The sequence below is a fragment of the Aythya marila genome (genome assembly GCF_965140915.1).
Source record: "Aythya marila genome assembly, chromosome: Z".
Taxonomy (NCBI): Eukaryota; Metazoa; Chordata; class Aves; order Anseriformes; family Anatidae; genus Aythya; species Aythya marila.
In genome coordinates, this window is record NC_139080.1 from 49,960,837 (window position 1) to 49,973,503 (window position 12,667).

At 36.1% G+C, this 12,667-nt stretch overlaps 1 protein-coding gene across 1 annotated transcript in view; it reads right to left on the reverse strand.

Annotated features, from left to right (window-relative positions):
• Nucleotides 1-3,956: 3,956 nt before the first annotated feature.
• The window catches only part of CHSY3 (chondroitin sulfate synthase 3), a 199,908-nt gene continuing 191,197 nt past the window's right edge, over nt 3,957-12,667 (reverse strand). Inside the window, exon 3 of the mRNA XM_082782793.1 lies at nt 3,957-8,313. Coding sequence (XP_082638919.1) covers nt 6,748-8,313 — 1,566 coding nt within the window. The 3' untranslated portion in view covers nt 3,957-6,747. The remainder of the gene's footprint in view (nt 8,314-12,667) is intronic.

The window sequence follows — 12,667 nt, forward strand, 5'->3', positions numbered from 1 at the left end:
GCATGGCTCATTACTGCACTGCCAGCGCTCAATTTGGCCGCAGTCACTTAAAGAAATTTGCTCAGCTTTTTCAAGAGAAAATACTCTGTCATAACTCATAGTCATTCTGGTCTTCTTATCCAGCAAAGCCATTGTATCAATGCAGCAAATAAAAGGTTGTTGGTGAGCATACTCTATTTCAGCCACATATCTGGGGTTGATATTTTTACAGCAGCTCTATACTACTATCCAGACATATTTACAGAGAATCGTAGACCATCCCAAGTTGGAAAGAACCCATACAAATCATTGAGTCCGACTGCTGACTCCACACAAAAATCAGACCGTATGTCCAAGAGTGTTGTCCAAACACGTCTTGAGCTCTGACAGGCTTGTTCACCTGAAGGTAGATCCCATTATACTATCGTATTTTGTATGAACAGGTTTCTACTTATGTCAGATCAAGACAGACATTTAAGAGAATTGTCCTTGCTCTGGTCTAAAACTTACACTCCTTTCACTTGCAGTTCAATCCTCATTGTCAAAGCATTCAGTCAGCTCATCTTCTCTTTACCAAAAATAGCAGCACATTGATGGATGTATAAAATATAACAATTTATTGCTCCATATTAATCTAAGCCAGTGTGTGAGTCATGAAAGGTTCCTAAATACCCAAATATAATTATCTCAAGCACAAGTATGTTTTTCTGCATCACCCATCTTGTTCTATGTTTTTTTTTGTTTTTTTTTTTTTTTTGTTTGGTTGTTTTTTAATTTATTTGTTTGTTTATTTAATGAAATCAGTTAAAGGCTATATACCAGGAATAAATAAATAAAACCAGGAAAGTTTTGTGCACCTGTGTTGGCTAGCCTACTTCACTTTTAGAAATACCTTCACAGAGCCTATGACATTGCTGGGGTTTGCTTACTGAAGGAATGTCTTCAGTGGCTGTGCACAGAAATTGTGGCAGCTGATGTTTTTGACCTTTGTATTTACTATCTGAGCAGAGGGTGAGTATGCCACATCAGAGTCCCTCTGAATCTGAGAATCAGCCTCTCATTTGTTCAAATAAGTCTGGTAAATCTTGCTGGCTCTATGAAGCTGAATGCTATGCCCATAGTCACTTAAAATTATTGCTAGACTTATGAACACTAACACACTGTAGGCACCCTATGTGCAGCAGGGCACTTACCCAGAGATGATCTTCCCCCCAGCACTACAAAAGAAACAAAATCCAGCAGGCTATAGTATATAGTAGATCTTTCAAGCTCTACCTACATGGTTAAGGTCTTCACTAATGCTAAATAAATACTAAACCAACAAGGATGCTTAAATTTTTCTTCAAAGTTCTGATAGAAGTCAAGCATCTGTTGAATACTTAGATGTCTAGAAAATAAGAGCATAAAAGAACAGTTTGTATCATCTAGTTCATATATGTATTGTCTTACATTTTAATAACCATTTTAATATTCATTTTGTTTAAAATGATGGAATTGCTAAATCTGCTTCTGGGATTATATATATATAAATATATATATAAAAAGAGAAAGAGGGAGAGAAAGAGAGAGAAAATCCCTGGAGTCTATTCATTTTCCTAGAGTTAAGAAACAGAAGAATCAGAAAGGTTTTGCATCTACTTGCCTTGATGGTAATCCAGTATAAGGGAGACCAGAGGAAGGGTGAAGTAATAATATCCAGAACACTTTTAAATTATAGTGACAAATAGTATATATTTGTGTATCGGCAAATGGAAACAATTTGAAGCAGGACTGGAAATTCATTCAGCAGTTTTATATGGCAGTGACATCATAAAACCATAACAAGAATTATTGTGAAAGCTCAGAAATGTTCAACTACTGTTGCAATATATATTGCAAATGGGGAGACCCAAGGAAAGGAAAATAGGAAGGAGAGGATAAGTCATGTTAAACCAGCTTATTAATCATGTGTATAAATGCTGGCAGAAGAAAATGTATAGAAAATTATTCTAAGAAATAAAAGAATTAAGAAAGGATTGATTTAACTTTATATGTTACTTACATACAGACTTAGAGAAAAAACCTTCAGTGGTATTCAGATATTGTAAATAGATAGACTCTTGTCAAACATCTTGTGCTGCAATTTTGGACCTTAATCTTCACTGCTACCCTCACTTTGTGGATGATTTTTGTATGTATTAATTACAGGCATTTCTTTCTTGTTCTTTGTTCTTGTTCTTGTTCTTGTTCTTGTTCTTGTTCTTGTTCTTGTTCTTGTTCTTTGTTCTTTCCCTTTCCCTTTCCCTTTCCCTTTCCCTTTCCCTTTCCCTTTCCCTTTCCCTTTCCCTTTCCCTTTCCCTTTCCCTTTCCCTTTCCCTTTCCCTTTCCCTCTTTTAATTTTCCTTTTTCCCTTCTCTTTCTCCTTCTCCTTCTCCTTCCCCCTCTCCTTCCCCCTCTCCTTCCCCCTCTCCTTCCCCTTCCCCTTCCCCTTCCCCTTCCCCTTCCCCTTCCCCTTCCCCTTCCCCTTCCCCTTCCCCTTCCCCTTCCCCTTCCCCTTCCCCTTCCCCTTCCCCTTCCCCTTCCCCCTCTCCCTCTTCCTCTCCCTCTCCCTCTCCCTCTTCTTCTCTTCAAAAGAGATTCTTTTCATCATCTGAACCTCATCTGGTTCTTTTTTGAAAAAATAGAGCAGAAGCACAGAACAGTCCTCCAGTCAGAAACTCACCTGTTCTTAGTCCTTAGTTTTCTCAAATAATTTTAGTTGATTTGAGGATGCAGGGAAATAAAAGATGTAGACTGCGGCTGTGCTTTGTTTTTATCTTAAAGCTAGTTTTGTTTGGAGAAAAATCCCTTGTGTGGCAAAATATGTGTTAACTAATTACCAAACCAAGAGATTTTTAAATTACTTATTTGTTCTATTTAAAGAACGTGGTTGTTAATTCATGCTCCTTGGAAATCTCCATATTTCCTCAGGATCTGCAGTGCACTCCTAAGAGGCATTTTACCCTTATTATAACTTTTGCAAGAGAAGTGTGGCACTCTTGACCACACAGTGGTACACTCTCCCAAAGGCACTTTTGTGCTCATCTTTATAGTCTTTGGTGAGTGCAGAAGACAAGTCTGTCCTGCTTTTTGGCACAGAGCCTTTGGCACCTTTTTTCCCATGTTTCCCACAATATGGTAGATCTTCAAGAGTGAAGTGTCATCCCCCAGCCCTCCTTTGCCCTCCCCAGCTGAGTGGAAGGACTGCTGATTTTGTCTTTCCTCTCCTTCACAAAGTCCCTTGAGGGGAAATAGGGAACTTGAAAGGAAGCAGACTCCCCTTTCCACCTGGGGATAGGGAGACTGAGGGTCTGCACAAGGATTCATGCCACCCCAACCCAATAAAATCTCAGTTTGACATCCTCCATTCACTCCTCCCAAGCCCTGATTATTTTATTTTTATTTTTATTTCTATTTTTATTTTTATTTCCATTTTTATCTCTATTTTTGTTTTTATTTTTTAATTCCCAAAAGCAGCCAGCAGCAGCAAGCAGCTTCATCTGCCCACTTGTAGCTCCAGGGAAAGGCATCCAGCAGCACTGGTAGCACCAAGAAGGTGCCTTAGGCAGAAGGTGTAGACTCCTTTGGCCAAACCACTTACCTTCCCCGAGCTTTCTGCCTTTCCCCAGCTTGAGAGCAAGTATACTCTACTGCAGGATATATTCAGCAATTCTTAGGAAGCCCAACCTGATGTCTTTCATTCATCTGGAAGATATAAATGCTCTGTTAAATTAAGTACTGTGAGCTGAAAACCATGTCAGTACGGGGCTGGTGTCAGTATTTCTGATTCTCTGTATTTCTGAGATTGTTTTAAGAACAGCAGTGTCTAAAGCCAGAGTGCAAGTAGTTTGCAAGCTGCTTCATTGCAATGAAACCAGGAAACCTATTTCCAGAGTGAGCAGTTTTTGGAAAAATTGCTCATTATGCTCTTTTTTTGTGAATCCATTAATTACGCATTTACAAAGGGACATCATACACATAGAAATTTCATTTTACAATCAAGAGTATGATTCAGACTAGACAAAAGCAAACAGTTGAATAGCACAGACATTCCCATCTTAACCTATACATCCATAACATTACTCTAACACTTTTGTGCTTTTTTTTTTTTCTTTTTTTTTCTTTTTTTTTTTTAATATGATCTCCATAGAAGGCATATTATTCCTTAAACAAACTAACACAAGTTCTCAAGTTATCTCAGGATAGTTATTTCAAAAGACAATGCAATATTTCATAATAAACATTTATAATCAGGTTTTTAACAAAGTAATTCATCATATAAACAAATGAACCAGTCAGACACTAAATAAATATTCATACTGGTAAATACTAGCATTTTGCTTATATCACTTAGGACCTGATCCTGCAAGCCCTCTGTATGCATCTTGATCCCCATTGAATGATTGGTTCCATTTCTTGTTCTAGTCTACTATTTTACTTTGAGCTGAACAAATACTTTCTGTCCACTAAACTAAAAAATGAAATAAGCACTGGATAGTACTCAGCAGATAATTATCTCTTTACACTTATTTGTAAATCATTATTTTCATTCATGTTTATGAAATCATCACAAACATTTATCAACGGGTATTCATTTTCAGATATTTGCAATCTGAGTTGTGTCAGTTAGCTGAGATTAATCAAATAAAACATGTTTCTTGTTCTTGGCTATCTAGCTGACCATAGCAAGAGCTTTGCACTCATTCAAGCTGAAAGAGAAGTTCACAAGAATTCCTTCATAATTAATACTAAATTTTATTTTCCCCAGATATCTGAGCTAACAAAACTGAGCTAGGAAGGAAAGAGCCTCCATGAGAATAACAAGCCAGGAGCACTCCTTGGGGAGGGCAGAAAAGCATGAATCTGTTCTAATCTAGCACAAATACTACCTGTTCCAAGGCAATGGGGATGACTACGTTTAAAGAATACAAAAAGGCCACAGCCAGCCCTTTGACTCAGAGTTTACTTATTCCCTTTTGGGGATGCCTTTTTCCTTGCATAGCAAATCCAGAACAGCCACCCATAGATAAGAGATATTAACTGACCTATGCAACCTCCCAGTGCCTTAGGAAATTTATCAGGGTATCTTCACACAAAAATACATGTTAGTGAATTCCAATCTCCTGGTTGTAGTTTGAAAGGAAACACAGAGGAGGTCAGTTGCTCTTGAAAAAGTATTTAGCATGTGAAAACTTCAGTAATTGCTTGCGTTCTTTTGCCCAGTTCATTCTTAAATACAATTTGAAATCCAGGGTACTGAGGTTATTGGATGTACCCACTGTGTTAACTTAAGTTTGGCTGAATGCTGATGGTTTCTTGCATGACTTTGAGCTCTAACCAAATTGTAACATGAAATGTTACAAGCATGTGGGAAAAATAATTGCAACAAATCACTACCTGAACTGAAAAGACCACCTTTTGAAATGATTCTCTTTCTATTTATATATATATATATAGGGACATAAGCACACACACACACACACACTCACACACACACATAAATATATATCCCCATATAAACATTTATCTAAAATACAAAAAGTTGTTTTCATTATTTCTTATGTTGGTATCATTTTAAATACTTTACTCTGTCAATTGGTAATATGACAACGTCAGGCTGTCCAGAGAGATAGATCTTAACATAGTCTTACAACCTCCACTAATATAAATATATTGGCAAGGAATTTTGACCAGCAATAGTAAATTCTGAAACTTAAATAATTATTCTACAATTACTTTAATTTTAACACCAAATTGCTTCCGAGTACCAATATTCACGAAAAACATTAAAAAAAAAAAAAAAAGAAAAGAAAAAAAAAAGATACAGCTTTTAATTCTAACACTCTGTATCAAGTGCAGCTTCAAGAAGGGAATGTAAAAGAAAATTATATATTAGAGACTCATTCTAAAAAGAGAAACGGCAACTTATACTATATGCTTGAAAAAATAATACTGTATGCCTGCACTTTATCATAAATTACCATTTTGTGTCATAGTTTCTTGCCTGCAAATGAAGGACATTGGTTCACAAATGTCCTAAAGTGTACATGAGGATTTGATTAGATTCTGTTTCTTGTGAAAATAAGGTTCATTTACACTTAGAGTGAATAATAATGAGGAGTTTGTTATTCTAATAAGACATTTAAGGAACTTGGTAGCCAGTACCAGTTGCATTCGCAAGTAACTCCTCAGTTTTTCTTTCTTTTTTTTTTTTTTTTTAAAAATAAAGTTACAATCATAGTTATTCATTTACTTTAAAAATTTTAAAGGTGAAGAAAAGTAGTGTTTATACATATAAGTCCTGATATAAATTATAAAACTCAAGTTTATCTAACAGAGTTCCATCCCCAGAAGAAGCATAAAGCACTTTTGTGGTACCTTCACCAGTAAATATTTGTATCACATCAAGTCTGAGAAATGCAACAAAAATGATACTGCATCCTAAAGTCAAAAGAGAACACTCCTCTGATGCAGTCTCTCATGATGGATGTGCTCCACGGGATCATATGATTGCCATGATTTGACTGACTTTCAAATAAAGGAAAACTGACAGAATTCACTTAACCAGTTCAGTAGGTATAAGAAACATCAGTGAACAGCAGACTCATCTTGTTTGAGGTCAACAGTCTTTGGAAGACAACAAAGAGGGAGTTTAAAAATACAACAGCAAAATAAAATAATAACAATAACAATAACAATAATAATAATAATGAGGTAAACTCCCCTTAAAAGGCCAAATGAGTTGATATGTCAGGAGAGAGTTCGATTGTACCTGACACCCAAATGTTTCTCTAGCCAGAGTTCCGCAAGCTGCATGGCAGAAGCAAATGTACTTGCTTTGGACCCTAAGCACATTTTATATTGTTTCGGATCTAAATTGGGGTCACACTGAACTGGGTGAAAAATATGAACAACTCCGACTTCTTGACTTCTAAAAGCCTTCAAGCCAGATGTTATCACTTTAGTATAGAGGTCTACATCCTCAAGTCCCCAGCCTTGAATTGAGGTATCAAATCCACCAGCAGTAAGTAGATCACTTTTGTAAATACAGGTTATTCCAAATCCATACTCCCTCCAAAATCCAGTTCTTTTTGTGAAAACAAAATTACTGTCAGCTGGAGGATTGCCTCCATGTACTACTTTTGGATCATATTGGCTGAAGATGATAGGGTAGTAAACCTGTTCTCCCTGAATAGTGTTCTCTCTGCATCGCTGGAGGAAGTCTGGTGTGAATATCAGATCAACGTCACAGAACAGAAGCAAGGTGCCATTGTCAAATTGAGATGAGGCCATTTCAAGACCTAAACCTCTGGAAAACTTTCCTGCCATAGGAATCAGAGACATATCTGCTGTAGGATACTTAATGTTATATTCTTTCAACAGTTCTATGTGTTTGCTGGAGTCTTGGCCTGACTCAGAACTGAAGAGAATTATTGCCAACTTTACATTCTGCCTGGGAATCAAGCAAGTCTTCTCAAAGTTATCCATAAATCTTGAGAAAATGTCAAATCTTCCTATAAGAGGGACAAGAATATGTATTTTCTTGTCACTGTGTCCCCCAATGTCTTTGGTGCCTTGGAACGATGAGGAAAAAAATTTTAAAGAATTTGAAAGAAAAGAAAAAGATTGTGTGTCAGTGTTGGTATCCTCCAGCAGGCTTCTTACATCCAGTTCTTCTGCTTCTCTGAAGAAAGGTTTGCTAAACAATTGCTGAAGGTAAGCATGACGTCTCACTGGAACTGTAACTTTCCTTCCTTTGTGCCTTTTGTACAAAAGTAGTAAATCCAGGATGTACTCCACTCCATGCATAGGGTCCACCCTACGGTAGCCATACTGTATTTCCTTGAAATCAATCAGCCTTCCTCTAGATCTTGAGTTCTCATTTATCATTTCCATGACTTGCATTACAGCATCATCCAGTGCAGCCCGCAGGACACTGCTCAGGCTCTGCCGGGGTGGCTGGTTCTCCACCATTGAGTAAAGAAATTTTCCTGTTAGGAATTCCCACTCAATGACGTCATCCCTTTCATGTGGCTGGAAATGATTGAAAGATGGTAACACTCCCAGTTGCTGATCTTCTTTATTTATTTCACTGTTACTGAGCTTGCTCATGAGGGCACGTTCCCTATGGAGCTGGATGGTCCGATAGCGCAGTTCAGAAATTTTGCGGCTCAGTATATAATTGTGAAGCCTGTATTGGTAGGCTGGTCTTTTGTTTGGATGAAGAGTTATGGCTGTGTGAATCTTGCTGTTGTGAAGATCTTGAATGTAACCCTTCCGATTATGTTCATAGTTTTCATGAAACAATTGTTGCATCTAGAATAAAAGACAGGGAAAAACAAACAAAAAAAAGACATTAAGTGGAAGTGTTTCTACCTACAAAAAGACTGACATTGATACTGTTTATCATTAGGAATTTTGCTAGATCATAGGTGTTTTCAGGCACAAACTTTAATGTATTTAACAGGAACTATTGGTTTTGATTGATTTTAGTCTCAGTTTCAGCACAGTCTGCAGTAAGTAAACATTGTCCTCTAACTAAACAGAAGGGCAGATATTTTGGGATTATTTTTATTTAATCAAACTGCAAAGGTCTATAGGTACTGCAAAGGTCTATGAGTTCCTGTGTGCAGGCTGAATCATACTGTTCATCATGAAACACTAGGTTTTCAGGTACATCTGATTAGCAAAGATGTACCTCTCTGTACTGAAAGGTTAGCATCATTGAAGATTTTTTCTTAAGAAAATCTTGAATTTATATCTATGCAGTACATAGCTGCCTGCACTTCCTACAGCCATACACAAATGGATAGTGATACTTAACATTCATTAAGCAAATGGACTTCATTTCACTATATTATTTATTTATTTATTTATTTACTTGTTTGTTCCTGTTAGGAACCAACAAGGGGACAAAGAATTAAGGGACTGAAATTTAATCATTGGAATAAGTGTGCTGGCAGCGATATATCTAGCGATAATCTGTCGATTAAATCATAGATCATGCTAGTATAATTCATCCTGAGTAATTTCTAATGTATTCAGGTGACAAGAAAAGCCATTATACTTTTGTCAAATTACTAATTGTAATGTTTTAACTTTTTAGAAGACATTTTATGGCTGAAGCACAAGTCTAGGATTTAGAATACATGGCCTTTATACCCTTCTGTGCTAACATCTGAAGTATGAACAAATCATAAACCTTTTTCTGACTCAGCCTCTTCCCTAAAAGTGCACATAGCTCATTATACGTTTAATGTTATGAATATTCATTCTTAAAAGGAGAGCAGTATGGAGGAGTAACACATTAAGTTCATAAATATAGACCCACAAGCCTTTGTGAAGTTCATACTTACAAACTCCACAGGGAAAAAAAAAAAAAAAATCAGTGAATAGTAGGTAAAGAAGAAGAAGCTGTTCCTTTTATCTGAAAACATACTGGTCTGTAATTAATACATAAGAAAAATGTGATAATTAGGTAGAAATTGTTCAAGGAAGAGTAGTAAGCTTGAGCTATAATCAGATTTGAGATTTGTATTGAAGTTTGTTTTTTATACTCTAAGGAAATCAAGAAAGGTGGCATCTGATGATACAACATAGACTAAAAATGTGTATGCCATTTTACTGCATTTTTTTCTAGAACAGAAGTCTTGTTACTAGAAGTAATAATAAGCATAGGGTAACAAATGTAAAATAATTCTTAACAGGCTAAGATCCATGACAATTGTTCAAAAGTCCATTACCATGTACAAGAAAAACACATGAGAAACACAGGGTTTCAATACAAAGTTTCTAGGATCCCCCTCCCCACCCAGGCGCTAAATGACTCTGCTTGAAGAAACATTGCTAGTCAGGTCAGCATTTTTGAGGCTATGATTACGACATGGAGAAAAAAAAGCTTCCTAATTCTGCAGACTATCTTCAGTGATCTTAACTTTACCTTTAACATAAATGTAGCAGACATTCCAGAGTGAGAGCACCAGTGAAAAAGATGTATATAGTTACAAGAAGACTCAAATACTCCTAATTCACAGAACACCTCCTGTCTAAACATGTCAGACCACATTTGTCCTATCTTGAGAAAGAGGTATTTTGCTTCTTGAGGCGAACCAGCTACATGGTTTGCGTGATTTCCTCGCTATCAAAGGAAACAGGCACCAACATTATCAGTACTGAATCCCATAATCCCAGAATGGTTGTGGTTGGAAGGACGACCCCTCTGGTTAAGCATGGTCACCTACAGCAGGTTGCCAAGGATCATGTTCAGACAGCTTCCTAGCAGGGAGATTCCAAAACCTCTCTGAGCAGGGTTCATCAGCAGTGCTGGTGAAATCAAAATATGGTTTCTTCATGGATGAGAGATTAACATTGGCAGGACAGGCAGATTACAGGATGAAGAACTGAATCTCTCCAGTTGTAAACTTCACTCCCTTCCCCGCACCATTTATTTAAAGCTGTCTATTGCGTCTTCTGCAAGTTGACTGTGCTTTTATATTTCCCTTTCAGTCACAAATCCCAACAGCTAGATCTTCTGTTTTCTTAGGATGCCAAAATACTAGCATTTTATTAATTGTAAAACTACTGAAAAGGTCATGTTATTTTCCGGAAAAGAAGTTGAATCTATAATTTTCACATTTAGAATTTTACATTACAATCCCCTTATAAAAGAGAAAGAAGATGTATAACTTTTTAAATGAAAGAAAGTAAGGGAAGGCTGTTTAGTTACTGAATGGCATCAACATCCTTCTCCACAATTCCTGACAATCCTCTTTCCTAAATCCTCCTAAGTAAAGAATCACTTGTGTTTCTCTTCTTCATCCATAAAAATGTTGTTTGAGTAAAACTGAAACAACCATAACCACCTTTACAAATATAACTTATCTGATTATCTGAACAGCAAGTTTCATTTAAAGAATTATATATATACTTTAAATATATATATACTGAAATATTTATATATATATTTTACCCCAAAGATTTTTAACAGATGACAAGCTGTCACTGTAAATCTAAACACTGTCTTATTGTGCAAATTCTTCCATAACCCTTGACTAATTACAAGCTCGGCTTCACAGCAGATTCATTAGCAGCACTCATGCAACAGGAATATTCTATTAACATGAATAGTACATTTTTATAACATTCCAATTTCAGATGCCTTAGTTTATTAGATATGCTCCACTGAAATCATAGTGAGAAGATGTACTCCATTATACTAATGACTTAGCCTTTGATAATCAACAACAGATTAACAGCAGCAATGAAAAAAGTTTGCATCAGCTCTGTAATACAATATTATCACACATATAGAAAACTGTACTAATCCATTTTCACTGCTGTTACTGAGCAATTTTAATACATCTCAATAATGAGAAAACAGTCCAGAACTTATACTGAAAACAATACTGAAACTATATATTCTTCCTGAAGATAAGAAGTTTTCTTATTTGCTGTTCACCATTGCACATCTTAATTCCCAAACACTACTCTAATACAGAGAACAAATAAAAGAGAAATTAATTTCTTAAAACAATATACTAACAGAATACTCCATTTTTTATTTTTTTTTTTCCCATTGCAAACTGCTGGTACAATAGTCAGAACAATGAGTAATTTCAATTAATCTAGTGGAAACAAACTTCATTTTTGATGGAAATATTCTATTTTGTCATTCTCTCTCTCTCTCTCTCTCTCTCTCTTTTTTTTTTTTTTTTCTAGAACACGTGTTTTATAGAAGTTCAGATTTGAAATTTGCATTGGCATTATCTAAATGTTGTTTTTCTCAACTTTTTTTTTTTTCTTTTTTAAATCTTGGTGCCATGTAAAATATTTTTTTATTTATTATTATTTTCTGTAGGAGAAAATGTCTTCTTATAATTCAAATTCAGATAAATGTGATGCTTTTCTCTGAAATTTCTGAACAATAGGTCTGTTTAGTCTGGTTCTGCCTAGGAAGCAAAAGGGAAGATGGTTAGCTTTCTTGGAGGACAGATTTGTGCAATGGCATGAACTGGTCAGTGCAGTCATAAGTGACCTGGAAAAGGAGGTGACTTGGGAGGCAGTAAAATATAATAATCTAAACTAAAATCATTCAGCATTGTAAAAATAAATCTGCCTGAAAAAGTTCTCATGATTTTGAATGGCTAGGTAATAAAATAGATTAAATTATCTGTAGAAAAAAATGTACAGCACTTGTGAAGAAGGCAATCCTAATTACATGAATGATAATAGATTGCGAGCCAGTTGTTAGCACTCTGGAAAGTTTTACAATAGACAATTCCATGCAAATGTCACCTCACTGTTCAGTTGTGCTGAAAGAACAAGCAAACGGGACACGTGGAATCACTTGGACAAGTCCAGAGTGAATCAGAAACATCACTGTACCATTGTCCATAGTGCACCTGAATCTTGAACAACATACAGGTACCTTGTCAATACCTTTATGTCCCATCTGAAATCTGTAACATAGGAAAAGAAAGGCACTAACCAAGGTCATCAAATGATCATGCATGTATACCATTAGATGACTAGGGTGGAAGAGGGTAATCCAGAGAGGGCCATCCCCAAGACAAGCACCATAAGGGAAGTGGATAGGAATAATCACTGTCTCTTCTCACAATGAGAGCTCTGACACATACAATGATGCTCTCAAGATTCAAAAACAGAAATG